The following is a 27,657-nucleotide window of genomic DNA, read 5'->3' as shown; positions in this document are numbered from 1 at the left end:
ACATCTCCATCCGGTGGACTTTTTCGGATCACAGGACGAGGTTTCCGTGGATCATGGCTCGATATATAAGCGTCAAACCTCCGGACTTCCCAAATAGGAACTGCAAGGAGGAACCCCTCCGAGATGAGCAGTTTCAGTGTTACATCATTTTAATATCCAGTTTAGGGTCTTTTGGACACATGACCGCACCGGCTGTCTGTTCCGGGATAGTCGTTTGTGGCGATGATACTTCAATAATGGCTGAATAAACGTGATGAATGAGGGGTTGTCCTCGATACAGACGCTCCGAAAGTTTCCACATCATCAAAGGCTCTTCGGATGTTTTTGGATCTCATCCGGGAATTATCTGACGGTGGATTCTTGTCCGGATCTCTTTGCCGATGGAGACGGTGGCCTTGCACTAACGTTTGAGATCCCGTCGTTCCGGGACGTTTAAACTTCAACGATGCGACTACATGCTTCGAAATGTATATAACGTCTATCACGGACCTCAATTCAAGATTCTTCTCTATTCATCCACAGTCAACAGTCAAGCATCATCAGTCAATCTTCAACTTCGACAGCTATGGCCTACAAGCTTATCCTCGCCGCCTTTGCGGCTACAGCTCTTGCTGCTCCTGTTGAAGAGCGCCAGTCTTGCAGCAACGGAGTTTGGTATGTCTACGAGCCTCAATCACAATATCTACTTACAATGAAACAGGTCTCAGTGCGGTGGTCAGAACTGGAGCGGCACTCCTTGCTGCACCAGCGGAAACAAGTGTGTCAAGCTCAATGACTTCTACTCTCAGTGCCAGCCCGGTACTGCTGAGCCTTCTTCGACTGCTGCTGGACCCAGCTCCACCACCGCTACCAAGACTACCGCCACTGGTGGAAGCTCTACTACTGCTGGAGGCTCTGTCACTTCTGCTCCTCCTGCGGCCAGTGGAAACCCTTACTCCGGCGTTGATCTCTGGGCCAACAGCTACTACCGCTCTGAGGTTTCAAACTTGGCTATTCCTAAGCTGAGCGGTGCTAGGGCTACCGCTGCTGCCAAGGTTGCTGATGTTCCCTCCTTCCAGTGGATGTAAGTCAAGCTTAAATCCAGTATTGATTATTGTATTGACAAGGCTCAGGGATTCCTACGACCACATTTCTCTGATGGAGGATACCCTTGCTGATATCCGCAAGGCTAACAAGGCTGGTGGCAACTATGCCGGTCAGTTCGTTGTCTACGATCTTCCTAACCGTGACTGCGCTGCTGCTGCCTCCAACGGAGAGTACTCCCTCGACAATGACGGTGCCAACAAGTACAAGGCCTACATCGCCAAGATCAAGGGTATCCTCCAGAACTACTCTGACACCAAGGTCATCCTTGTTATTGGTAAGCGGAGCTTCATTCATAATATTTAATTAGCTAACCCAATCCCAGAGCCTGACTCCCTTGCTAACCTGGTCACCAACTTGAGCGTCGACAAGTGCGCCAAGGCCGAGACTGCTTACAAGGAGCTCACCGTCTACGCCATCAAGGAACTCAACCTCCCCAACGTCTCCATGTACCTCGATGCCGGTCACGGTGGCTGGCTCGGCTGGCCTGCCAACATCGGCCCTGCTGCCAAGCTCTTCGCCCAGATCTACAAGGACGCTGGCAAGCCTTCTCGCGTTCGCGGTCTCGTCACCAATGTCGCCAACTATAACGGCTGGAAGCTCACCACCAAGCCCGACTACACCGAGAGCAACCCCAACTACGACGAGCAGCGATACATCAACGCCTTCGCTCCTCTTCTCGCTCAGGAGGGTTGGTCCAACGTCAAGTTCATCGTTGACCAGGGCCGATCTGGTAAGCAGCCTACTGGCCAGAAGGCTCAGGGCGATTGGTGCAACGCCAAGGGTACTGGTTTCGGTCTTCGACCTTCCACCAACACTGGTGATGCTCTCGCCGATGCTTTCGTTTGGGTCAAGCCTGGTGGTGAGTCTGATGGTACCTCTGATACCTCTGCTGCTCGCTACGACTACCACTGTGGTCTCGATGATGCTCTCAAGTAAGTTGCTCCATCCGATTTCTTCGCTATATCCCGTGCTAACATCTCATCTTCAGGCCCGCTCCTGAGGCCGGAACCTGGTTCCAGGCTTACTTCGAGCAGCTCCTCGACAACGCCAACCCCTCATTCATGTAAATTGTACATGACCCGTCTTAACAAAGTGAAAAGTTGAAGTTGGATCAGATTACTTGTCAAGGACCTAGGATGTTTTGTCTGAATTGTAGCTAGTTACGAGAGACATACAAATTGACATTTGAACATTGGAGCAATACCTCTTTTCTTCTTCTTTTCGAATGATGAAGGCTGAATAACAAATGCGATAAAACGTACAACAAAGATTGGACAACTAGTCAATAATGCCCTGAGGCAAAACAGAAACATAATCCAGCGCAGCTGTTTCCTTGCCATCAGCCTTTCCAATGATCACGAGCTTGTCACCTGGTTGGATCTTGACACCTTCAAAGGTGATACGAGTGGCAGAGTGACCATCGAGGAACTCACTAGGCCAGTGTCCCAGCCGCTCTTCATTGTCTCCAACCCACTTGCCGATCAGTCGTTTGTTGAGGTATACAGACCAAGTAGACTTGCCACCAACGATATCATAGTAGTTGACAGCAAGGTTGTATATGCCCTTAGGGGACTTGAGTGTGGTGCTGGCTGTTCCAGTACTGTTTGTGTAAATAGCAACGTACTTGGAAGCAGTCTCAGCAGGGGTGACATTGACAGGCTTATAGCCGTCGAGTTCCATCTTCTCAGCCTCGATTCTGTAAGGATGGTTGCGAACACGGTTCTGCTTGTCAGGAATTCCAGACAAGTTGCGGTAGAACTCGCTGATGGCGTCTCTCCAAACGATCGAGTGGCCAGCCTGGTACTTCAGTCTGAAGAGATCGTGGTCAAGCCTGTCATCGTCGATCTTGCCCTTCAGCGACGCCCAGGTCTTATGGAAAGTCTGCGCTGTAGCTGCACCCTTGTAGTGAGCATCATAGAAGTGCTGAATCACAGTCTTGCCAGAGTGGAGCTTGAAAGTGTATGGGACGTGATGGAACCAGAGCATGAGGTCATCGGGGGTGGTTTCGGTGCTCTCGAACCTCTGGGCAACTTCAGAGGGATACTGGCCTGCATTTCCAGTTCCATTCTTGACTGTACGGTCCATGCCAATATGATCGCGAGTTGCCCTGGTCCATTGTCCCCAGCCGTTGTTGTCCTGCGAAGCGGGGTTGGGTCCGTAATGGGCATACAGAATATCGGTCAAGGTCTGAATGCCCAGGTTACCGGAATAGTTCTCATAGGCTGGCCAAGAAGCCATAGACATATCAGTAATTGCCTTTCGGACCTTGTTGTCGAGTCCGAATGTTAGACGCGTCCAGTCTTCGAGAATTTCTTTGGAATCCGCAGTCGGGTCCCATGCGAGACGTCCAAATGCATATAGGTTTGACATCGACAGATGACTTCCGAGCCACGTCTTATCCAAACCAACATTTGTGACACCGGCATATCCTCCGAGACGTCGCTTGAAGACCTTTCCTGACACGACATCGCGAACCTGGGACTTTTCACCGTCGATTCGCATGTCAAAGTCCAGGATCGTCTTCCATAATGGAGGCAGATAGACAAGATGACATTGCTGCCCTAAGTACTCTTGACTGATTTGCAGTTCAATAGCACTATTGGTCTTTCTAAGGTGTGAGAACAAAGGACTAACTGGCTCCCTGATTTGGAAGTCAATAGGGCCGTATTTGATCTGAACGACCACGTTGTCGTCAAACTTTCCATCCAGCTCCTTGAAGAACTCCACAGCAGCGTTGGCACGGTCAGCCTTCCAGTCAGTCCAGTCAAGCTTGTCATAAACAAAAGCTCTGAACATAACGACACCGCCGTGGGGCTCCAGGGCTTTGGCAAACATGTTGGCACCATCAGCCAAAGTGCGGTTATACGTGATAGGTCCGGGCTGGCCCTCTGAGTTTGCCTTGACCAAATAGCCAGCCATATCAGGAATACCATCGTAAAGACCATCGGTCAGGTCATGCCACCACTTAATCACCTTCTCGTCAAGAGGATCAAAGGTATCCAGGCCTCCGAGTAATTGCGGTGATGCAAAGTTGAGAGAGAGACCGACCTGAACACCCCAGGGACGAAGCAGGTCAGCGATCTCGATAAGTCCCTTGCGGTTCTCAGAGTTAAATAGTCTGACATCGGCATTGACGTTGTTGATAACCACGGCGTTAATACCGATGGAGGCGAGAAGACGTCCAAAGAGAGGAACCCGCGAGAGATCCTTTCGCACGTTCTTGACACCGTCGAAAAAGATGGAAGGACCACCGTAGCCTCTTTCGATGGAACCATGGGTCGAGCTTGCGTTGAGATTGTCCCACTGGTTGGCCCACCGAATCGGCGCACTTGGGTTCGATGCGCGCTCAACTTTCTTGAAGTTGCCCTGGCCGAGCATTGAGAGGTACTCAAAGGCGCCATACAAAGCCCCACGCTCATTCTGACCAATGATCTTGACAGAGCTGCCAGAAGTGCTGAGCCAGTAGCCATCGGCCTCAAGCTTGGGATGAGACAATTTGCCCTTGCATGCCTTCTTGAGGTTCTTTTCAGTGGTAACGACAATTGACTGTGAGAAATCGCACGACTTTGAGTTGCTCTCGCTCTTCAGGTCGATGTTGAGAATACCGCTGAAGCCCTTCTGGAGTTCCGAGGTAGCACTGCCGAGGGGACTCTTTGCGGAACCACCAATGACATGGATCTTGCGAGGAAGCGACTTGGCATTAATGGAGACGCTTGATGGCAAGCGAGCATATCTCAGCCAACCATCAATACCGTCCTCTGCGATAACGCAGGTGAACAAAGCGAAGAGTAAAGTCGAGAGCCACATGATGAACTATGACTGCGACTGTGCTGGTCTGTGGCGTTCCGTCTGATTGCAGCGAGGCCATCCATCGTCTTATATCGCAGCATGTCTCACGACGATATGCGGAGTAATTACTGGTGAATTGATTCAGGCTATTTGAATTAGCCTTGGGACTATGGCTACGGCTGAGATCGACAGCCGATGATGCTGTATTAGTTAGTCCATCAATCGGCATCCAGGTTCACTTCGGGGTAAATGGACCGAGCTTCACTGTTCGTCCGGTCTTGGCTGATCTTTGGACGACTCAGGTGGACTGGAGTCATAGTGGGAAAATGGCGGATATAAGGAAATAACATCAGTGAAGCTTTGGGGGAGCTTCATTGGAAACAACCTACGCTACCATAATTGATGATGAGCTCTTTTAACCTGCTATAATCTACGAACTCAGTAGTCTAAACTCTACAATAAGCTTAAGTTCTGTCAATGGCAGATCAATCTGGCAATAGAACGGACGGGACAGTGCGCAGCTTTATTTCCCCGCGAAGTGACATCGGCAATCTCTCCGAGATTCTAGCAATTGCCAATGTTGATCTCTGTACTGAAGCGTGCAAGCTGAAGTTTATGTATTTAGGCAAAAACGATGTCGGCGATCAGTTATGTACGCCGTTTCATGCAGGGGACATGACATGAGAGATCTGCACAACTCATGTATAACATGGATGATGTGCTATGCATATGCTATGCAGAGAAATGCACAGAAATCCATTTTGAACAGAACAGAGCAGACAATTGTTTCGTTTCGCTTCCTTGCCGTCAGGGCCGAAGGGCAGGTATAAGTGCGCCCGCAGTGGTTTAGCGAGTGTAACAGTCACACAGCGCACAAATTGACAACACAACTGGTTTTCTGAAACGCAAATTCTGAGTCAGAGCTTGCAAAATTCGAGTTGGCATGTGCTGGTAGAGCTCGGATCCCTTAAAATTTTCGACTTGGGATGACTTGCTGTCCTATTCTTGGCAGCTTGACTCACTCACAGCAACGAATAGGTCACCTGATCCATTTAAAACATGTGGCTAGTGACTTGTGTAACAGCGAATTTTTGATGAGAATTTTTCTGCACAACGATTGTCATGCAAATTGTGGCGATTTGTGCAAGTATTCATCATCTGATTCGACCGGAACGCTCTGCCAGCGCAGCACGCACAACACTGACCTAACGTTAAACCCGGCACACGGAGACCCAAAATCGAGGCCCTCCAGTGGGTTATCTCCACTATTAGGCGTATAGTGGGTTCCGATGTCAAGCTTTTTTGACTTGGGCCAAAAGCAATGGGATCGTCTTGATCATAGACAAGCATCTTCAGTCTAATCGTCCAAACCCCCCCTGGCAAACTATACAGCCGCTTTACGTTGCATGCATGGCCAAATCAGCTCGAACTCGCATGCCCTCTTACCCAAAATCCACAGGCTAAGGCATGCAAAAGTCTGGTTTGGTCCATGGACCCGTTCTTCATGGCATGTTGGCCGCGTAACAGTTCATCGTTGTTGGCTACATAAGACTGCAGACCACTGTTTTGGTGCATGAGCCCCGTTGAACGTGTTACAGACCTCCACTACGTTAGTAACCGTACAATGTTGAGAAATGACCTCTCTCTAATTGGCATCCTTGCTCTGGGCTTCTCCATGTATAAACCACCACATCGAGAGACTTGACAAGGCCCCCGGATGGTCCTCCGTAAACAACGTCGATCTGGCTATAAAAGCGGGCGGCTGCCTGTTCACCAAACGGTTCTCATTTGGATCATCTCATTCTATCCTTATTCTTACTAGTATAATGCTTAATTAATCTATCTACTATCTATTCATCTATTCATCTCTACTTACCTCTTTTTCTAATAGCCATAATGAAAGACCGGACAAGCGATCATATTCATTTTCCCCAGCATGCTCATCGCATTCCACGACGCTCAGACGGTGTCAGTGGATATAGCGATTTGCTGGGGAGGGCGGTGTTGATATCCATCATCAACTACCTCGCTGATGTTGTCGATGCAATTGAAGACATCAAGCTGCCCAAAGAGCACAAAGATCGTACCAAGCTGAAGAGCGATAAGAAGAGAATGTGCGATACTGCTGTCAGAGGTGCAAACACGTTGACAGCCCTGTTCAATTCGGCAAAGGGCCAGACCAAGTACACAGACCCAGCCCGTGAGTCAATCTCGCTCGACCAACCCCTGCAATCAGCAAATCCATCTAACCTTATCACAGCAAAGAACTTGCCGCTCTACCGAGACGAAATCCGGGGTCAGTTATTGTATCCCCTGTCAAAAGCCAAGACATCGAAGCCCAGCCTTGGCAAATCTTTCACATTCGCCCCATGGCAGCAAAGACTCACCGCCATATTGTCCGGTATCGAGGAAGAAGTCTGCTGGTGGCTCCGGCTTCAACGTCCAGCCAAGGCATATGATAAGCGCTCAACAACACAGAGTCATACAAGCAAGGCATATGGCCAACGCTCAACCGCTAGCAAGCCCTATGATCAATACTCTACACGCACGGGCAAGACTGATCAGCGATCGTCAAGGCCCAAGCAGTCAAAGAGCCATTCTCAGCGAGGGAAGAGGAGCCGTTCACCTTCACCCTCCGGTGGATGTGCTGTTATGTAGCTGGCTACATCTAATTGAGAAGCAGTAGCTAGTCCTACTTACAACATTTGGGTATTTACGGTTTATGGAAGCAACGGGATCATGAAGGAATGAAAACATGGGTGGCACGGATTTTGCTTAGGGATAAAAATGGATTCAGGGAGTCGCTGGCACGGATAAAATTGGGACAACGGACGGCGGTATCTTTCGGAGCCAAATTGCATATATCAACATGGGACGGACGGAACTTTGTTTGCAGTGTAGGATTGAATACACCATTCACAAATTGAATTGATACTTTGTTACTTATGAGCCTCCGTAACTGACACGTGTACGTGACAAATCTTTGTAACCCTGTTGCCTGGCATGGATGTTGATATCTTCCTTGTTCGCTTAAGAATTATCAGCCAAGCAGCTATAAGCCAGACTTCCAGCCTCCTTTGAGTTTTCGTCCGGGTACCCCACAGTCGTTGTTCTGCGCAATCTGTTCTCAAGAAACTGCCGAAACGTCCCGCATGGGATGTCCTCCGAATCATGAAACTCGATTGTGGCCCAGTCCAACTTCTTCATCTTATCGTAGCTCCCATAATGCGCTTCAATGACCTTCATTTCCTGCTTCTTGTCATCTTCCGAGGTATCCGACCCTTTGAATGCTGTGTCATATGCCTCCAAAACCGCCTTGGTACAATCGGGTGTGATTAGCAGAATGCCGAGGACATCCTCGCGACCAATTTCAATGTTTGGGCCGGAGTTTGGCCAGTCATCTCTCTTCGGTAGATCCAGCGCAAGTACTCCACTGATACTTTCGTGAAATTGAACAAAGGGGACTTCAAATAAAGGATCAGACCATTGGACGTCGTCGACGCTATAGAGAGGAGGGTCGAGGTGAAAGCCATTCCATGTACCTCCAAACCCATTGGTGATCTTCAGAAACTCTTTGTAATCATCTGGCAGTGTCGCTTTCAGCTTCTTCTCGAGTGATGATATCTGCTCATCTGTAGCCGGTGGCAGATTGAAGAGTGTTGCCGGGGGATCTTGTTCCATCTCTTCCCAGTATCCGAGGGACTTGGGCTTCGTGTTGCGTTCGAGCTCCAATAGTACGTCTTTCATGGGTTTTGACTCTATGTCTAGTGGTTTTCGACCTTTACTAAAACGCTCTGCGAATGTCGCAACGGCGTCTTTGCCAAGGGCTTCGATCTTCAGCTTGTCAACAGGGACTCTTCGGGCCAATGCACCTGTAGCTAGCAGTCCACTGAGATCATGGCGTCCAGCAAGACGCGAGATGACCCCTCGCTTGTATAAGTTTTGGGCGATGAGTCCAAGAACTTCTTGAACTCTCGAATCGTTCTGGATTTCTTCCAGGTCAGAGGTCTGCTTTGAGGCCAACCTGAAGGCACTGGCTAGGGCATCAGCCAAGCTTGAACCGTCCGCGCCATATTGGTGGACCTTCTTTATCTGTTCCTGGAAGTTGCCTTTGTCATCTTGTTCCTCGACATCGTCAGTGTCGAGGGCGTGTTTGGATGCTGTCTTATCAGACACTGCTTCACTTCTTTCCTCCTCAGGGATTTCATCAGGCCATACGTCGGCAGCCGCAAAGAATGGCTCAAAATGATGGAGTTGCTTGCGTTGCCATTCCGAGGTAGTATCCTGGAGGAGCAGTGAAACTAAGTCTTTGGCGGTATCGATTTCACCAAGCACAGAGAACTCTTCGGCCAATTCAACCAGCTTGTTGTAAACTTCCGGAAGTGAAGTGTTGGTCAGGATCACTTCGCGATCAAATTTGTTTGGTTGAGCCATTGCGATGAATATGAGGGTGCAGGATGTTTAACGGTGTTGAGGGTTTGATGCAAACATGTTTTGAGTGTCTCAGCCTGCTTATGCTTGACGTCATGCGGCTCGGGCACTTCTCGATGGAGGATAGATCAACCTTTCACTTACATAAATAAATAAATCGTATCGTTCAATCGGGTCGGGATTTCTCGGTGCGATATTGCATGTTCAGCGTCCTGTACCACAAAAGGATGATTGGTAGCCCATTCACATCGTAGGCAAAAGTTTTATGAGTTCGGCGAATGGTGAAAAGATTGGGTAGTGAGGAAATGCGACAAAGGTTTTTTAGGGCCTAAACTACAAATTTTCAACATAAATATATTCACTTTCAATGGCAATGACTTGCTTTCATTGTTTCTTCATTCTCCAACACGCTTTGTGCTAATTTAACAGCCTTGTCGCGACGGTGAGCACGGAGAGTTTTAACATCAACTAGGCCACGGGCGGATACACTGCTGCCAGGATTCAGGTCAAGAAACGAAACAAAGACAAGCATTTCCCTGGCAGTGGAGCTTGCGTCCCAGTAATGATCCGTGAGGACATAAGCAAGCAAGAGAGGAGCAAGAAGCGGCAGACATAAAAAGAAAGTAATCTACAAGCTAGCTAGAGTCTAAGAAGTTGCTGGGGAATGATTTGCATGGGATAAGTCACTTATAGATGATGAGAACGATGAATTGTCCTAAGACTGCTTCGTATTAAACAGACAAAGCTAAAAACTATGAGCACAGTACCAGACTATCCCCTCTTCATCTAGGTGTTTTGAAACGATCAACAGGACTCTTTTATACATGAAGGTTGACCAGCCACCTCTTCAACTCTTCCATCTTTGCTTCAGCTTCCCCCCTTCAGTAAGACAAAACACTACAGCGTCTCCTAGAAAAAAGGTTGCTCGCTTAAGCGGAGCAGGGAGAGCCTTTGGAACCAGTCTGTCCCTGGAACTGCTGGTTGGCGGCACCGGGGAAACCACCCTGGTTACCGCCCTGGAAGCCACCGTTCTGGCCGTTGTTGTTGCCAGCGGAGGGAGCGGCGGAAGGAGCGGCAGAGGGAGCAGCCTGCTCACCACCGTTCTGCTGACCGTTACCGGCCTCGGGAGCGGGGGTAGAAGCAGGAGTCTCAGTGTTGCCAGCGGCAGGGGTCTCGGTGTTACCACCGGTAGAGCCACCAGTAGAGCCACCAGCGGAAGCGGCACCGTCCCAGACCTTGGGGCCGGGCATGGGGAAAGCCTTAGCACCGTTGTAGATGGAGAAGTTGGCGTACTCATCGGTGTCCTTGTAGGCACCGGGGAACTTGACCATCTCGGCGTCGACAGTGCCGTCGGAGCCACCGGTAACCTTGACCTGAGCGCAAGAGACGTAGTGCTCGGGCTGGTTGACGTGGGATCGGTGGATACCGATGTGCTCAACTCGGAGGAGGTACTCGCCGTTGGGGGTACCCTGGGGGATCTTGACGTCGAAAGAGGGGGCGTCGTAGTTGCACCAGGCGTCCTTGGTGAAGTCACCACTGGCGTTGCAGACACCCTCCTCCATGATCTTGAACCAGTCGCCGTCACCCTTGTAGGACTTGACGTCGCTACCAGCGGCGGACATGTAGGCCAGAGTAGGTCCGGGATGACCCATCTTGGCACCGACAGCGAGCTTGAAGGTCATGACATCACCACCCTTGACCTCGAGGACCTCGGTGTTACCACCGGTTCCGGTGGCACCCTGGTTGCAGATGATGTCCTCACCATCAGCGAAAGAGTTGTCGCGGATGTCGGCGGAAGGGTTGGAGGAGAACTTGATGGGGTTGTACTTGGTGGGACGGGTGAAGTCACGGATGTACTGGAAGGACTTGGACTCAGCACCGTTGAGAGCGCTGACGTCGAAGAAGTAGTGGGCAGAGGCGACCTGCGAGAGGGCAGCGAGGGCGAGGGCGGAGAACTTCATTTTGAATAAGGTCGGTTGGTTTGAGGGATAGTAATTTGATTGGTAGTGCTGGAGACTGGCTCGGTTGAATTGGAACGAAAGGAACGAGAGACTAGCTCTTCGAAAGAAAGACTGAAGTGAATGAAAGAAGATGAAGATCTGTTGATGGTGATGAGAAGGAAAAAAGTCGAGGAGGACAGAGGACATGAGATATCTTTATAGAATCCGGACCTCGACTCTCCCTACCATCAATCTTTGGCGCCGCACAGGGATCTCCCATTCTGCACGGCGCGGCACCGCACTCGGCCTTACACTAAGTTAGACAGAGCCAGTTTTTCGTCCGGTGAGAGAATGTCCTTGGTCCTTGGAGCGCCTGAAGCCCCCAGCTCATTCAATTCAAAACGCCAAGATGGGAAAAACATTTCTTCTCCATAGGCAAAAGAACCCGGTCATGTTGGTGGTCTTCGCTTCCCTATCTCGATCAGACTTGTTGTTACAGAGTGCGGCGGGCGGCAGCCGCATCTTCTAGGGGTTGTTTCAGTGGATAGAATGTTATTGCACCAATCAACAACGCTGTTTAATTTAACTAAGGTTGTTGACAGCTCGTTTAGGTTCGTTCGCAAACCGCGACAAAACAACCTAAAAAATATGCTTCAAAGGCGGGTAGATTAACTCTAAGCTTTGGCTGATCAACTAAAACTTCATTAGTCGAACTATCTCTTCCTTTGCCCGATTCAATCGTAGTTCTGTAGCTCCAATTAGGCTGTGGCAGACCTAGCCTGAGTCTGTCCTCGCGGCGATTCTCGCGGCGCTGATTGAAGTAAGGCGAGACCATGAAACGCTCATTTCAATCAGGGGGGCTCAAGACTTCTTGGCGGTAGGGGTCTGGAAACGATGTCTTTTTGGGTAGTGGGGGGAAGCCCCTGGCTGGTGATCATAGCTTCACCAAATTAAGCTGACCGCTGAGCAGTCTATTCTTGTTAACCTTAAACGAACCTAGACGAGGTCGTCGAATTTGCAAAATTCATGATTTGTGGTGGTACCAGGTGAGGTTCTCGTCGAGATGGTCCAGCCTATACATACAAAGCGCTACTATAACGATTCACTACATGTTATCGAACCACATGAACTGATCTTCAGAACAAATGTGAGTGCCAAGGTGCATGAGACTGTTTTGTTTTGTTCGGCGAACATGTTTTTCATGGAACGTGAAACTGGCCGCGAAGTTTATGGCTTGAGCGGCTCCTCACCACGGGATGAACCATAGTCAGCACATACAGGACGTTTGATGTCAAACTTTAGTATGGGCCGATGCCCAAAGAGTAACTCTTGCGGTGGCATACGGTAGACTAGTCAGGTCCCGGTTTACTGAGAGCTCGATCTGATCCGAGCGCAACGGAGACTAGCACGGCTCTTGCATTGCGAATCTTGGTCCTTTGCTAGGCCATTTAGATGGCATTGCTCCGTGGTCCCGGATTCCTCCCGCGGGAATTATACTGTATTGATTCATGATGTTGAATCTCACCATTTTCGTATGGCTTTCATTGTGACCCTGCTGTACTCGAGACAGCTACGGTTTCAACAATACGCATGTTCCAATGGCAGATGGTGTGAACAAACAGCCTGTAAAACGGCCGTAAACGTCCATCGAGTGGCGTCGGATGCATTAAGTGCATAGTAAATGCTACGTACGCAAGTTATTGAAAGAACCTGGGTAGCCTTAATTGCAGAAATTGAGGTTGTCTTGCTTAGAGTTTGCTGTCAACTTAGGGGCCTGCGATCTTGGCAGGGGCCACAAATAAGCTTATCCGTGGAGGCTGAGTGAATAGCATCTTCTGCATGCGTTAGTGGAAGATAGTCCCTCCAGAGTTAATTACCATGCGAGATCACTTCATTAAACTGACACTTGGGAAAGCTCTAATTTCATCTCAATCAATGTCAAAGTTCCTTGGCATTCACGCCTTGTCCGATTACATAAAGATGAGCTCAGCAAATCTCAAACTCAGGCGTTGAGGCGCTAAGCCTTTACAGGTCGGTGTTTGCGACCACCGACAGCCGGGAGCTGAGAATCGCCAGGCTTGATCCTCTGAACGGGGCAAAACATAAGCTAGAAAATGCCAGTATTCTATCCCCGACGACCGATGCCCATGAAAGCCGATGATCTTGCTCCCTATCTGACTTGTGAACCTGGAATTTCACGACTAAAGATGACGACTGGTCAGTGCAAGCCTGCTAAGGGGAAGCCATCCCGTTGTGGGTCCCCGGGTTTGGAGGATCTAGGGATTCCAACACTTCGGGAATCCATATAAACTTTCCGCCAGTCGCTAGTCCAGAATATTCTCTAGATCTCCGCTTCTATATATGTGTTCTATTATTACCTGACGCCCTTTCCGCGCCGCAGAGAGATTCCATGATGGTCCCAGCTTCGTTTCGTGGGGTTCGTTCTGTATCCATGACTGGTTGAGCTGAGCGACGAACTTGTGCTCTCAGCTGGAGTCGCAAGTGCCGTCGTATGTATCAAAGTCCGTCGGACATTCAGCATTTACCGGAGAATTCAGAATTTGGGAAGGAGGCAAATTGATGCTGTCTCAAGGCCTGTCATGAAGCTGCAACAAGCATGCCCTATATCTCGTTGGTGGAAGATCATGTAATGAAGAATCTTACTGTTACAGTGGCGGGTATCGAATATCTGTGCCGCTATTGCCAATGTAACGCGATGACGAGCGGGGTGATCATCCCCTTTTCTCCGAAAGTCAGGAGGTTATTCATACTACAGGATTCGGTCAGGCTCTGTGCTACAACGTCTCGGTTGGAAGCTAGATACCATGACTAGGAGCTTTTAATCACACCATAGAAATGAATATTAGAAACAGTACATATGCAAACTTGTCCGACATTTTGACTCGTACAGCAGCGCTTCTTGATAACTCTAAATACGAATTCTAATATCCTTCTAGAATGGTATTGATCCCTACTAGACTCATTCATAGCAATAGCGCGAGATTTATTACATATGCCGTCAAGGAACGGCACACCTCCATGCTCAGATCTTGTCTTGACACTTCTGCTGTGGTTTCGTCACATCGCATTGGATCTTCAGACTGTGACTCTACGATGTGACACTATAATCGGGTCTCTACATAGAAGATGCTGAGTTATTTTTGAATATTCTATGGCAAGATTCCATTTCTATCAAAACATAAGATATAAACGGATGGCGTTATAACATTATTAAGTACCTAGCCACTACTTAGCATTGAATATTAGGCTCCGTGCTATTGGAGCTCACATCTGGTGAATCATTTTTATTCTGAGCAGCGCGTAGATATAAGGATAGATATGACAAGCTAGTAGGCATACCAGAGAAGCAGACATGATGTACAACCATATTCTCAGAAGACGGCTGTAGTGTCCATGCCAAATCGAGCCAACTTGTACCATTTCTTTAGGCCGAGGCCCAATGGACTCGATAGTGAATGCCATCAGTGGTCAAGCCGCTATTTTTAGGGGGATCAGTCCCAACCAATCTCGTGACCAGGGAGCAGGAGCGGAAAGTCTTCGTCCTCTGGTCCGGTCCCCATAATTAACCCCACAAGCCAGCCATTTTGGTCGTATCGATAACAAATCAACAATCCTGCACAGCAACAAAGACGTGAATCAAGAAACACTTGCAAGTGCTAAAGAAATGTTGAAGGAATGGTATAATAATTGATTTGGGCTGAAATTTGTCCGTAATATTGCACTTGCAATTCTGTCACTTCAGGGTGAACTCACTTTCCTTACATTGATACTACTTGTTGCTACCACGACTAACCAAGCACCATCCCTCGAGTCGGCAAATGTTCCGTTGCCATTAGATTGCATGAAAACAATGCTAAATCTGCAAGCGCAGTCCAAATCCAGCAAAGCCACTCTCCCTTTTTGTGACAAAAGTCATGAGATCAACACTTATCATGCTGTGAGAACACTTAGCTCTGTACTTCAACAGTCGAGAATGTCGATCAACTTACCCTGCATTGCAAAGGGCTGCTTTGACTTCCGCCCCGCTCCTCTCTGAGGTGCCCACCACAAATAACCGGAATTACCAATTTCCGTATTCTTTCGGCGACACGTACGTATCACTACTTGCAGCATGAAGGCCTCAGAACCCAACGGCTGGACTAATTCATCCCTTGGGCTCTGACTTGAGTCAAATTGCTTGTGCTTGGGTCGCACGGCTTTTTGTGGCACTTACAACAGGGTGTAAGACTTTGTGATATGGAATCTTTCTGACATCATAATTTGGTGTTTGGCGCGTCTGAGCGACAGCCTGATAAGATAAGACGCGCTCAGTCCCTCACTTCTGAGTTACCATTCACTGCAGGGCATGCTTTTGACGATGCTCCCTTGGTTATTAGCATGCCTCTGATCAGCATGAGTGATTTAAGTCCTCATTCAGTGATTTGCTGCGATACATCTCGACCCAGTTCCCAGGTACCTGTGGTCAACAAGAAGCAAAGCTCAGCTCCGCTAATCACTGAGCCATGTCGATCATTCACACTCACGGTAAGGCCTCAAAGCCACGCGCCAGGTAATCTCCCTTGAAAGCCAAAGCAACTGCAAGGGGCACCCATCACCCGAAATAATGAAGCCAAAAGTGAGATTTCGATCCAATGAAACACAAAATCTATCACGAAAGTTTGATCTTCGATTGTGATGGCTGCGTCTGTGCAGCAAGTTGTTTGCCCATCCTGGTTTAGTCGCGAGAGTTTCGACAGATCGTCAGCCCCCGAAATTGTAGCCGTGTCTCGATGAGCCAATGAATCACTGCTTGTTGATGGGTATGATTGAGTGACACATGCGCGTTTCCTCACAGCTGAGCTGCCTAGTGCGATGATGCTGTTACACTATCAGTCATATGCTGCAACCTCGAATCATTCACTGGCCTGTGGAGATTCTTATTACTTAAACCCATGGGTGCTGCCATCTGACGTCCCCAGCTGCTGCTGCATATGCCAAGTACCTGATTGTAACATCTCACAATGGGTTCACTGAAGCTATCACGAGGTACTAGTGAGACCAGCCGCGCGAGCCGCGCGAGCCGCGCGAGCGACCCTGGTGAGCGTCGCCTGCCTACTACGCCGCCAATGAAGATCCTCTTTCTCTGCACGGCGCATAACTCGCTCTCTCAGCAGCTGTATCTTATCCTCAGCCAGAAACACGATGTCACGATTGAGTATGCGCTATCCGACAAAGCCATGATCGAAGCAGCCGCCCTGTTTCGACCAAACGTCATCGTCTGCCCCTTCATGACTACACGGGTCCCAAGCGAGATCTTCTCAAAGTATCTCACCCTCATCGTCCATCCTGGACCGCCAGGTGACGCGGGACCAAGCGCCCTCGACTGGGTGCTAATGGGCGACGATGGCAACGTCGTAGATTCCGATCAACTACTCAAATCCCAGTCCTGGAGCCAGAATGGCCGGTCGCATTGGGGTGTCACAGTCTTACAAGCTGTTGATGAGATGGACGCTGGTCCAGTCTGGGCATTTGAGCAGTTCAAGATCGACATCGATGCGCCCGGAGTCACCAAGTCAACACTCTACCGCAAAGAGGTGACCCAAGCCGCGATCACTGCCACCGCTACTGCTCTGCACCGCATCGTCTCGGCAGCTAACGGCTTTTCCGATTCAGGCGTCGCAGCGGCTCTGTCGCGACTGTCACTGCTGGAGAAGCAGGATATTCGTGGTATCTCCGTTGACCTCGTCCCCAACCGCAATTATAAAATCCTATCAGTGACACTGCGCAAGCCCTTTCTCGGCGGACCAACATATCGCCGACCACTTCTCAAGGCAGCGGACCGCAACTTCGACATCCAATACGAACCCTCTCGGACGATATCGCGAAAGATCAGGTCTGCTGATTCGCAGCCTGGCTGCCTCACAAAGCTGTTTGGAGGAGTCGGTCTCTATGTCTACGGAGGTACAATTGAGGCTGGGAGAGATGCGAAATGCAAGCGTGGACCTGGACAGATCATTGGCTGCAGAGACGATGCTGTCTGCATCGCCACATGTGATGGGCAAGGCATCTGGATCACTCATGTCCGCCGACTGAAGCGCAAGGTTGATCCGATGCTCTGGCCCAAAGTCCCTGCTGTCTCAGGCCTTCTCGATCTTGGCCTCATCGACCAAAGCACCCTTAAGAGTTCAGTATCGCTACGCCCCCTCTTCGGCTGGTCTAAGCCAATATACTCAACCCATCAAGAGATTTGGGTAGAGTTTGCTGCGAGTGCAGGCAAGCGTCAAGTCGCCTTCGTCTACTTTGAGTTCTACAACGGTGCCATGAGCACCTCTCAATGTTCGCGACTCATTGAAGCTCTTGAATTCGTCGGGTTACACGAGGCTCTTGATGCTATCGTACTTATGGGCGGCGACTCGTATTTCAGCAACGGTATTGCCCTCAATGTCATCGAAGCCAGTGATGACCCTGCAGCAGAGTCTTGGAAGAACATCAATCGCATTGATGATGTGGTGCACATGCTACTGGATATGTTTCCTCGGAAGAACGTCACTACTATTGCGGCGCTGAGAGGAAATTGTGCTGCTGGTGGCGTGGCCTTGGCAGCGGCTTGTGACGTGGTTATCGCCGGCTCCGAAGTCGTCCTCAATCCCGCCTATCGAACTCTCGGACTCTACGGCTCTGAGTATCACTCTCTATCCTACGTCGGGCGCTGTGGACCAGAGCGCGCAAGATATATCTTGCGCGCTATGCTGCCCATATCTGCTTCTCAAGCAAGAGACATGGGTCTTGTAGATAAGGTCCTCCCAGCTTCTGGACACTTCCTTGACATGAGAGTACGACACTATGTCAAAGAGATGAGCTTCACGACCTACAATCCCGGCAAGTGGAAGTCCAAGGTCGACGTGAGCCACGCTGGGCTCACAGCAGCAAGAACTCTTGAACTCGGCGAAATGGCCAAAGACTTCTGGAGCGCTAGGTCCGAGAGGTATAACACACGACGGCAGGACTTTGTTCGGAAAGTCAAGCCAACACAGACCCCGCTACGCTTTGCGACTCATAGACGACGAGATGGGGACCTCGATGAGGAAGAGTCTGACTCTTTCGATGATGTTGCGGTGTTCGAGGAGCTGGTCATTGAGAGAATTTTGAAGGACAGGTTATCCAAGATGGATTCGAGGTTGTTAACTCTCCATGAAGAACTCAGGTCTCACGACCAACCATCTAGCACAGGTGGTGAGACAAGAAGGGCACAGGAAGGCAAGGGTTTGATGTTTCCTTGTTATTATGAAGTCGATACCCACGTTTGCACTTGATTCTAGTTTTAATTCAACTTATTCGCCATCTCAAAATGAGCTATCAAGTCATTTCATTATTGCCAACCGTTCGCCACATAAAGTCTTTGACAGTACAATCGCTCTCGGAACCGAAAATGAACCCAATAATGCTTGATGAACCAATACTCCAGACTTCGCCAGGCGCTGGCTGTAGCAACAAAAGCTGTGCTACGACAAGTACTCTTGCCTTTTCATGGCTGCTTCGTGATCTTGGCATAGCACTTCGTAAGGAGCAGATAGAAATTTGTCCAAATCCACATTACACCGGACCGTCTCGAGTGCTAACTTCCTCCTCATCGCCCGCTTGATGATCTCTTCTTGTTTGGCAATGTCCTTCTCCAGAGATGCGATCTTGTCTTGTCCATCTTGATGTTGCTTGTTCTTCTGACTTTCCTCTTCTATCGCTTTCAAAGTGTTTTGGGCATTCTCAAGCTCTTTCTGCGCGTTCTCATATTCCAGGATAAAGCCGTCGTACATGGCCTGCAGAGTGTCTGAACACTTCCCACCCTGATTCTCGATCACCGTGCTAAGGGTGTTCTTTTCCTCGCCTAGTTGCCTCACTTTCTCTTGCTTTTCGTCTCGGTCTCTAGTGGCTTTTTGGAGGACGTGTCTGACCTCCATGTCGATTGCAGTTAAGTTCATCCGGGTACTGTGTATCTCCAGGTTGTATACGTTGCTCCAGAATTCAGCTGCATCAATCCTTTCACATGCGGTCCGTAGGCTGCGATTGATAGCATAGAACATCATCGTTTCCTATGAAGTGAGACAAAATTAGCGTCTGCGCTTATGTGAATAGCTAGGACGCGGTACTGACACCTTGCCTGAGACAGGCTTCTTCCTCAGCGTCGGCATCGACTAGGCTGGATGCTCCATTGGTGTCATTGATATTGCTCGATAGGAATTGTTCGACCTGGCGCGAGCGTTTGCTGGGGACTGGCGAAGGTGCTAAGGTGCTGTCAGTCATGGATTGAGGTCAAGAACGAGATACAAAGAAACATACGAGGAGGCATGTCCCGCTTCTGAGTCCAAGTCCGATCCGGCGGCGGCGGAGGGGAGTGTTGACGCCGATCGGAGGGACCGATTGCACTGCTCACGTTGCTGATATCGCTGAGAACACTCATTTCTCTGCTGAAGTCAATCCCTGGGAATGGATCGTTATCGTCTTCATGATCATCATCGTCGTCAAGCTTGTCTTGGGGCTGCTTCTTTTGAGCGATAGTGAGCCCGCGCCATGTACTTGGTCTCGCTTTACTAAATGCACCATCATGGGCCGAACGTTTGTGCTTGTTCTGTTCCGATGTGCTTTGGGAGTTGACCATGTTGTCTTCAATCCACTTTCTAGCCTTGGCGCAATCCGAGTTCATGGTGGGTTTGACTGGCTTGCCATTCTTGCTCACTTCCTGGCGCTCCTTGGCCTTTTGTACCAGGAACTCACGCAATTCTTCCATGCTAACCGTGGATCCAGGGGCGTGAACAGCTTCAACGGCAACGGCAAGGTTCCGCGCGGCGTTGGTCCCCCAGGCGGCGACCTTGGGAACGTAATCGCGTGGCAGCCAGTCCCAGGGATACTTGCCAGATGCATTGTAGATTCGATTGACGCATTTTTGCACTTCTGGATTTGCATCACCAACCCCAATGTCATCGTAAGAGGCTGGTGCCTCTTCGTGGTTCACATTCATGGCATTTATGTTATGGAATTCGTGTCTGTGTTGTGGGTCAGAGGAGTCGGCGGCAACGGTGGGGAGATAGATGTTTCGAAGATAATAGTAGGTAGGCGAGCCCTTTTGACGCGAAGAGAGAAGCTAGGGTCGCGATGAATATGAATCAGGGAAAAAAGGAACCAGGCTCTGGGCCTGTTGCCGCATAGCAAGAGCAAACAACTTTCGGTCCAAGCCATGGATCTGTCGGGGAAACTGAAGCCGAGCTCCGTTTCATCTCTGCTCTGCGTAACATGGCTTAATTGCAAAGGGAAAAGAACCCTCATAGAGGTCCAGGCAAACGACGGGAGGCTACGGTTACACGCCATAAGCAAATAAACTGTTGGCAGTGTTTGGCAGTGTTTGGCAGTGCTGTTGGTTGATGTGCGGCCGCTAAATAAACCCCAACGCTTCAGTGGGGTACAAACGTCCCCCGCGAGGGTGAGGACGGGATGTTTACCAGGCAGGCTACCTTAGCCGGACAAACACGCTGCAATCAACAAGCTACCTTAATCATGTGAGGGCACACTCGCCCGGGCATTGGCCGAGGGGGCCTAGTTAGAGTATCGCTGGTTGGTGCACATGTATTGTGCTTCCTCTAACGTCAATGTCGTTTTCTAACGGGCGGTTTCATTTGTAACGTCTGGGTAGGTACTTGTAGCTCGGCAGGCACTATCGTATATCTCCGATTGACACGATTTGCAGGCCGGTTTGTTTCACTAATATCATGAGCTTCACAGAATCGCACGAATGGTACCTTGCCCATCTCTTAACTGTTGTTCCTGAGAGCCAGGATTCAGGCAATCGGTTACCATTAAGCGCCACCTTCAGCCGCTGTCTGTGCCCTGCGGATGAATACCGCCGCTGCCTGTGGGGATGACTACCGCCTATAAGGTTAAGCTTTAGGCTGCGAACACAACTGCGATCTCAGAAACCTTAGCGGCTAACAGTGCTGTAAATTTAGTGGGCCTTAGGGGCTATGTTCGCGTCCAGCCAAACGATGCCCACCATTGCGAAAATAGGAATTCGTCGGTCTTTTGCTCAGCTCAATTCAATAACAGCATCGAGACAGGCATAAACGATGCGTCAAAATAGAACAGACTTCACTCTTGAAGATATGACTCTACAAGAATTAGGGCAACCCATTTGTAAGAGAGCGAAGGGCTAGGCGGCTGCTTGGGATGTGCAGGCTCTTGCATCCCAGGAGCGCCAGATCGCAGCTTGGCGATGGCTTCATGGTTATGGCCATAAAACTAATAGGACTGAGCGTGCGAGACGACTACAAGCCGAGAGTTGTGAGCGCAGCTAGCTTTCTCGTCACAATTTGCGAAACAAGCGAGATGCAAGCAAACGCTCACAGCTTAGATACTATGAAGTCCTATCGTATCTGGGTAACACAAACCGCACGATTCTATGGACTTTTTGTTTCTTTTGCTTGCTTGCCACATCATATAGATAACTAGAAGTTATATCATCTCCGTTAATGAAAACTAAAGGTCGGACTTCTATGGCTTTCTCCCCCAGATGAAGTAGACAGGAAGATACAGATGAATAGAGGGATTTCGGAGCTCCCCTTTCGCCTTCGCCATAAGAACTTGGGTTTCCTCTTTGCCCCATCCAAGGACCTTTTCCAGAAGCATTGGCGTGTAAGAGTCAATGGCCGCACATGATTGAACAACCTGGCATTTGCCTACTTCCTTTAGGATAGGATCTTTAGGCCAGGCACCAATTGGAATCTGCCTCATTATCAGCCAACGGCAAGTTTTCTCATCAGTTATAATGCTCACCTTTCGGACTTCTTCGTGGACATCCACAAAGCCCGCCTTTACCACCTTATCTTTCCAGTTCATGGCGCAGTCTATAGGCTTTCCGAATTTGCTGCTGCTGTCGCGTACGGCTTCAGCCCAGACCTCTGCATTCACGGCCTTCTTGATCGAGTCATCATCTGACATGAAGAAACCACGCTGGGCTTGAAGTTCAAGATAACCGCCGCTGTTGAGGTTCTCAAACGCACGATCAAAGAACTGCTGCTCGTTGCCAATGCATCCTTCGAGCTCTCGGGCATGGATGTAGTCGAATGGCTTCTTGTAAACCCATGGGTCTTCAAAGTCGTCGACTTCAAAAACACAGTTGGTAGGAACCCTGCATAGAAATATGAGTATGGACAAAGGAAAGACATTATGCTCACGACTCACCAGTCAGGCTGGATGGGGCTCAGATCTGTCCCGACTACTTCGGCTGAAGGGTGCTCACTTCCTGCGGTCAGCAACAGGACTTTAGGCAGTATCAAGAGGCTACAACCTACTCTGCAAAATCGATAGCCCAAATACCAGTACCTGTGCCCAGATCAAGCACACGTTGGAGGTTGTCGATTGGGGCAGTATGAAGCTTCCCCGAAAGAAGAAGACTGTAGATATGGTGAACCAGATCCATGCGGTTTTGCTCTTCGTCGTCGTTTGGCTACATTATATGGTTAGTCGGCTTGCACTTGAACTTTCGATAAACGAGAAGACTTACCACCAAGTATGCTCCTTCGTGGAATGCATGGTATCGACGACCGTGCTGTTGGGCTGTTAGGTCACCAGCCGCCCATGAATCTTGCATACCCTACCTCATATCTACATAGTTTTAGTAAGAAGCATAGTTGGCTATAAGTATGACCAAGATCTTACCTGTAGCTAAATATGCTTGATTTGAGAGATGTCATATAACTGGAAGAACCCTCTCTGCACTGACTGTCAGTACATAATTCACAAGATGTCTATCCCTATGACTGACCCAAGGTCCAATATCGAATCAGTGTCTCCCCCATCATCCTACTCTTCGTTAGTATACTTATCGTCCCATAGTGCTGGGTATGGTACCTCTGCTTCTAGCACGCCAGGTACATGAGGAGGGCTTTCAGCACGAGCGGCTGTTGGTTGAGCAGCTGGGGAAGCCATTTCGCCGACAATGTAAATTCACTGCAGGGCCTGGAACCCAACACTGGGACGCCCCCCTCTTTATGATCTGTTCATGCTTGCGTGTAACTTAAGTGGTATCATACGCTGTATCCCCACTCGGCTAATATTAAGGATAGACGAGACCAATTGGGATGCACACCGTTTCCGTCTCCGGCTTCTGGGATTATACCCTTGGCGATCGACCTTGGTTCCCGAGCGGGCCGCCACTTGTCATTCTTCACACGAGCTACCCAGACTACCTTGACTAACGGCATAGAAGTGATAGAGCGCTACGACCATAGTCTCGAATGACCGACAACGAGCTTTTCGGATACTGGAAACCCTCCAGGCACTTCTCTATAGCTCGCATGCATTCATGTATGTATGGTGTGGAGATGGTCGCAACCCCTGTCTCATGAAGTTGTTGGTCGCTCCGAAACCCTGTTTAATACAAATGCACTGCAACCTGCTCGGTATTCAGCACCATAAAGGGAAGGCATATTAGCCCTTAACATTTGATGCGATCCTGGTAAATTTCACATGCGGTTGGCGCCCATTATGCAACGATTGCTGTCATTTCTATGGACAGCATCTTAGCAGCTTTTGGCAAAGGTGTACGGAGCCGCACGACAAAGGTTCGGGACGTCAACACTGACAAGCATGTTAACTACAATCTGAGGAAATGTCATTGCCTGACCTCAGAGTTTCCAGTAGTAAACCAGAGAGCTCGTAGAGGTACTGAGTAGAGATTTTTATCTTGTGGAGTGCGGATGGATATGGATCTGCAGCGTGGGCCGCAAGTTGGTGGCCCAACTGTCCTCTGCTATGCCTGTATTGTAGAGGCTATAAGCCGTGACGACAGCGTGACTAGTACATACGACCATAGGTAGTGGAAAATACGGGATCCCGTCTGCTCTCCCATAGTCAAGCCACTAACCGGCGGATTAGTAGTTGGGTCGGTGACGACCAGCGAATCCCCGCTGTTGTATGTTTTTTGGTGATTCCCTATTCTATCTTTTTGCTATTGCCTCGGGTAATGTCTCTATATCACCTCTTGGAAGCTTCCGAAAGTCTGGCGTGCAGTGGCTGTACCGTGGTGGGCGGTTACTTGTATCACTCTCTTTAACTTTACTATCCGCGAATTGCAGTGATAAGATGCGCGGTAAAGCGGAGGACGAGCATACAAAACCCCAATGGAGAACATTTTTGTGGGCTGTCTTATTACTGCTGATAGGCGCCATTACCGTTGAGATGGAATGAAGTGGACTTCGATCTAGTAAGGCACTGGAAATCTCATGATTGTGTAAGCGCGTTTTCTGTAAAGTATGCTGTTCGGGTTTCAAAGAACTTCTGTATTTTTGTTACTGATTGCTACGCTACGACCAAATATCAAGCCAAATTCATCTTCTCGAGGTCCCTGAGAAAAAACTGCTCAAGCCCAAGCCAGATTTCGAAGACTGACTTCTAGTTACACCGCACCTCAACCTTACAACTTGGCCGATGGACCGAGGCCTAGATCCTTGATGATGATATCTGCAGCCTTCTCACCAACAACAATAGCAGTGTTGTTCGTGTTCGCACCGACGTTCTCCGGAGGAATACTCAAGTCAGCCAACTTGAGGCCCTTTGTACCATATACATTCAGTCTCTCGTCCACAACACCGTTCTTATCACGAGGCGCCATCCTGCAAGTAGAGATGGAGTGCCATGTCGTGGCAACATTCTGTCGAACCCACTCCTCAATGGCCTTGTCATCTTCCGCCGAGTACTCGAGATCTGTGACATTGCCGAGAGCCTCGTTGAGCTCCACCGACGCGGCCTTGGAGCCTGAGGGCCATGCTGGGTGACCAGCTGCGATCTCACCACGATACATCTTTGTTCGACGCATGATCTCTCGGGACTTCTTGTATGCCCAAATTTGCTTCTTCAAGTCAATGTCATTCTCGTCACTGAGGAACCCAACATCGAAGTCAAGAGGGTCGTCGAGTCCAGCGCCGGTGATGTGGACGTGGCCGCGAGAGTATGGGTAAGCAGTGTAGTTGCCGACGGTGACATATTGCTCTTCAGGCACGGTCGAGGGATCTCCAAGGAAGCAAGAGATCATGCCCATCAACATCAAAGGTCGATTGGGGTGATTCTTGAAGTCCCGGTCCCAAGCCTTCTGAAACTCAGGCCCAAGTGCAGCGACGTCAGTTTCCGTAGGCCGGAGCTTAGAAGAGATATCAATCGCATTCCATCCCAACATGGAATCTTTTGACTTAATAAACTCTGGGCGCTTGTCGGGGTTCCTGAGGATTCTGTCGGCTGTTTCGTGGGGTTGGAGATTAGTCCTGTAAGGATAGAGAATAAGGTTGTGATCCTGATACTCGTGGCCAACTCCAGGTAGGTCAACCTTTACGTCGACGCCAGCTTTCTTAAGGACGTCGGGGGCACCGATACCCGACCTCTCAAGCACAGGTGGTGTACCCAGAGCACCACAGGAAACAACGACCAGCTTCCGAGCCTTGACACTCAACGTCGGATGTTGGGTTGGCGTGATTTGAGCCTGGAATGCTGGGTTAGGAGTATACTCGACACCAACAGCTCGCTTGTCATCATCAAGAAGAACGCGGACAACCTTCGACTCCACGAGAACATGAAGGTTCGGATACTTCTTGTTGTCGATCTTGTTGTGAAGATAAGCCGTAGCAGTATCTTGCCGACGACCATCCTTGGATACATATCGGAGCCATCGCTCAACACCATTGTTGGCGTCGAGAGTTTGCAAATCATGAACCTCTGGCCAGCCGACTTGAGACACCCCGTTGATGAAGTCGCTTTCTGGGTTCTTGGAACGGTATGTGCCGTCAGAGATATGAACCGGGCCGTCAAAGCCGTGGTGTTCCGGGTTACCTCGGCCATGGTATGTCTCAAGCTAGACGGAATTAGCGAAAGTCTAAGAATACCCCAGAGTAACTCAAAATGCATACCTTCTTCAAAAACGGAAAGATCTCATCAGCAGACCATCCTGGTGACTTCCAAGAGTCGAAATCTGCTCGCTGAGCGCGAGTGTACATCATAAAATTGATCGACGAGCCTCCACCAAGCGTTCCGCCACAGGGAACGATGGACTCGCGTCCAGCCAGGTTGTCTGACTTGTTCGCCTTGTAGAACAAGGTCGTGGTGGAGGTCGGCAGCAAGTGATCCAGGAAGAAGACAGGGTTCTCAATGCTCTCGACCCCACGGTTATCTTGCCCGCCTTCAATTAGAAGGATAGACAGATTTGGATCAGCCTCCGCCAGACGCCCGGCAACGACACATGCTGCCGTTCCGCCTAGTTCACGTAATTAGCAGTGTCGGTAGGTTAGTTACAGGACAAGCGCACCTCCAGCGATGATAACGTCGACTTCGGTAATGTCGCTAGCGAGTTTGGTATATAAACCCATGGTCAAGACTGGACGATCTTTTCGGCAACGGGGTTAGAAGGTCGGAAATGGGATTAGGAGAGGGTATTGAACGAGTCGTGCTTGGTGATTCAGAAAGAGAATGTCCCTCGTGAGGGGAAGTTATATATATACCTGCAGCTCGTGTCACCATGGTTATTTCTTGCGGACAACCAGCCGCAGGATAACCCCGCGCGAGTCACCTGCAGGTCCTTCCAATATCTCAGCAACCCATCTCTGGACCCTTACAATCAGACTTTACTTGACGTAGGACGTTTCAACTGGGGTTGTCCAGACGCTGATCTGGTCGGGGTACGTTACACCCATCTGGGGCAATCTGAGAATGGTAAGGCGAGTTCCCCATATCTTCTAACTGGAATAAGGCTGGTGGATAGAGGCGATGAGGTCCGGGGAGCAGTGAGTGGCTCAGGAAGATTCTCGAGACTCCACTGGTTGTGCACCTTGCGGGTTGTTAGCTCAAGCCCAGGGTCACTTGAGCGGTCCAGACGCGGGAAAGTGCTTCGTTGTTCCTTGGATGCAACTCAGAGCTTGAATTGGTAAGGCAGCGAGCTGTAGCTAGTCCTGATTTGATCGCTACCTCGGTTGCTCGGTTACGCTTTGGAATCTTGGATCAACAGTTCAGCTTTGGAAAATGATCGATTCAAGACTGGTGACGACTCAATTGACTTGCAGCTAGTCATTGTTCGCCACTTGAGCTGTACCAGCGCACAGCTAACCGTTTCTAGCTTGTTGCACTAATAATTTCTTCTGTGCTGCAAGCCCCGTTACAACGCTCCTAACAACTCAACTCAAGCCGGCTTTTTCAGCGGCTTAGCTTGGGGAGGGAGGTGCCTTAAATTAAGTTATATTTTAAAAGTTAGGCTTAAATTAAATTAACTAACTTAGGTAATATAGGTTAGATAGCTATAGGAAATAGCCCTACCTATTTTTTATAACTAGCTTTTCGAAGTATTATATTACTTTTATTACCTTTAGATTTAGATTATAATATTAAT

General features: G+C 49.5%; 9 protein-coding genes across 9 annotated transcripts; 3 read left to right on the top strand and 6 right to left on the bottom strand.

The window, feature by feature from the left end:
- Positions 1 to 565: 565 nt before the first annotated feature.
- Positions 566 to 2,153, top strand: FSUBG_11719 (endoglucanase type B; the record flags this gene model as incomplete). Its single annotated transcript, XM_036676431.1, has 5 exons — positions 566 to 654; positions 701 to 1,063; positions 1,113 to 1,360; positions 1,409 to 2,018; positions 2,075 to 2,153. The coding sequence occupies 5 exons, from the start codon at positions 566 to 568 to the stop codon at positions 2,151 to 2,153; spliced, it is 1,389 nt and encodes a 462-aa protein (XP_036532795.1).
- Positions 2,154 to 2,364: 211 nt separating this feature from the next.
- FSUBG_11718 (alpha-glucuronidase) lies at positions 2,365 to 4,893 on the bottom strand (the record flags this gene model as incomplete). The annotated part of the gene is made up of 1 exon (XM_036676430.1): positions 2,365 to 4,893. One exon carries the CDS (start codon positions 4,891 to 4,893, stop codon positions 2,365 to 2,367), a length of 2,529 nt encoding a protein of 842 aa, XP_036532794.1.
- Positions 4,894 to 6,771: 1,878 nt separating this feature from the next.
- FSUBG_11717 (uncharacterized protein) lies at positions 6,772 to 7,533 on the top strand (the record flags this gene model as incomplete). Its single annotated transcript, XM_036676429.1, has 1 exon — positions 6,772 to 7,533. The coding sequence occupies one exon, from the start codon at positions 6,772 to 6,774 to the stop codon at positions 7,531 to 7,533; it is 762 nt and encodes a 253-aa protein (XP_036532793.1).
- Positions 7,534 to 7,905: 372 nt separating this feature from the next.
- On the bottom strand, positions 7,906 to 9,309 carry FSUBG_11716 (uncharacterized protein; the record flags this gene model as incomplete). Its single annotated transcript, XM_036676428.1, has 1 exon — positions 7,906 to 9,309. One exon carries the CDS (start codon positions 9,307 to 9,309, stop codon positions 7,906 to 7,908), a length of 1,404 nt encoding a protein of 467 aa, XP_036532792.1.
- Positions 9,310 to 10,235: 926 nt separating this feature from the next.
- On the bottom strand, positions 10,236 to 11,267 carry FSUBG_11715 (murein transglycosylase; the record flags this gene model as incomplete). Its single annotated transcript, XM_036676427.1, has 1 exon — positions 10,236 to 11,267. The coding sequence occupies one exon, from the start codon at positions 11,265 to 11,267 to the stop codon at positions 10,236 to 10,238; it is 1,032 nt and encodes a 343-aa protein (XP_036532791.1).
- Positions 11,268 to 16,267: 5,000 nt separating this feature from the next.
- FSUBG_11714 (sensor hoxX) lies at positions 16,268 to 18,559 on the top strand (the record flags this gene model as incomplete). The annotated part of the gene is made up of 1 exon (XM_036676426.1): positions 16,268 to 18,559. One exon carries the CDS (start codon positions 16,268 to 16,270, stop codon positions 18,557 to 18,559), a length of 2,292 nt encoding a protein of 763 aa, XP_036532790.1.
- Positions 18,560 to 18,748: 189 nt separating this feature from the next.
- FSUBG_11713 (uncharacterized protein) lies at positions 18,749 to 20,259 on the bottom strand (the record flags this gene model as incomplete). Its single annotated transcript, XM_036676425.1, has 3 exons — positions 18,749 to 19,333; positions 19,395 to 19,525; positions 19,581 to 20,259. The coding sequence occupies 3 exons, from the start codon at positions 20,257 to 20,259 to the stop codon at positions 18,749 to 18,751; spliced, it is 1,395 nt and encodes a 464-aa protein (XP_036532789.1).
- Positions 20,260 to 21,782: 1,523 nt separating this feature from the next.
- FSUBG_11712 (methyltransferase like) lies at positions 21,783 to 23,219 on the bottom strand (the record flags this gene model as incomplete). The annotated part of the gene is made up of 9 exons (XM_036676424.1): positions 21,783 to 22,013; positions 22,065 to 22,419; positions 22,473 to 22,529; positions 22,583 to 22,737; positions 22,795 to 22,839; positions 22,889 to 22,895; positions 22,950 to 23,003; positions 23,056 to 23,093; positions 23,142 to 23,219. The coding sequence occupies 9 exons, from the start codon at positions 23,217 to 23,219 to the stop codon at positions 21,783 to 21,785; spliced, it is 1,020 nt and encodes a 339-aa protein (XP_036532788.1).
- Positions 23,220 to 24,705: 1,486 nt separating this feature from the next.
- Positions 24,706 to 26,644, bottom strand: FSUBG_11711 (alcohol oxidase; the record flags this gene model as incomplete). Its single annotated transcript, XM_036676423.1, has 3 exons — positions 24,706 to 26,133; positions 26,189 to 26,532; positions 26,584 to 26,644. 3 exons carry the CDS (start codon positions 26,642 to 26,644, stop codon positions 24,706 to 24,708), a joined length of 1,833 nt encoding a protein of 610 aa, XP_036532787.1.
- Between the last annotated feature and the right edge of the window lie 1,013 nt (positions 26,645 to 27,657).

The sequence above is a fragment of the Fusarium subglutinans genome (genome assembly GCF_013396075.1).
Source record: "Fusarium subglutinans strain NRRL 66333 chromosome Unknown NRRL66333_c0000230, whole genome shotgun sequence".
NCBI classification, from domain to species: Eukaryota; Fungi; Ascomycota; class Sordariomycetes; order Hypocreales; family Nectriaceae; genus Fusarium; species Fusarium subglutinans.
The sequence above is the reverse complement of the archived record's forward strand: the minus strand, read 5'-3'. Positions and strand labels throughout refer to the sequence as shown.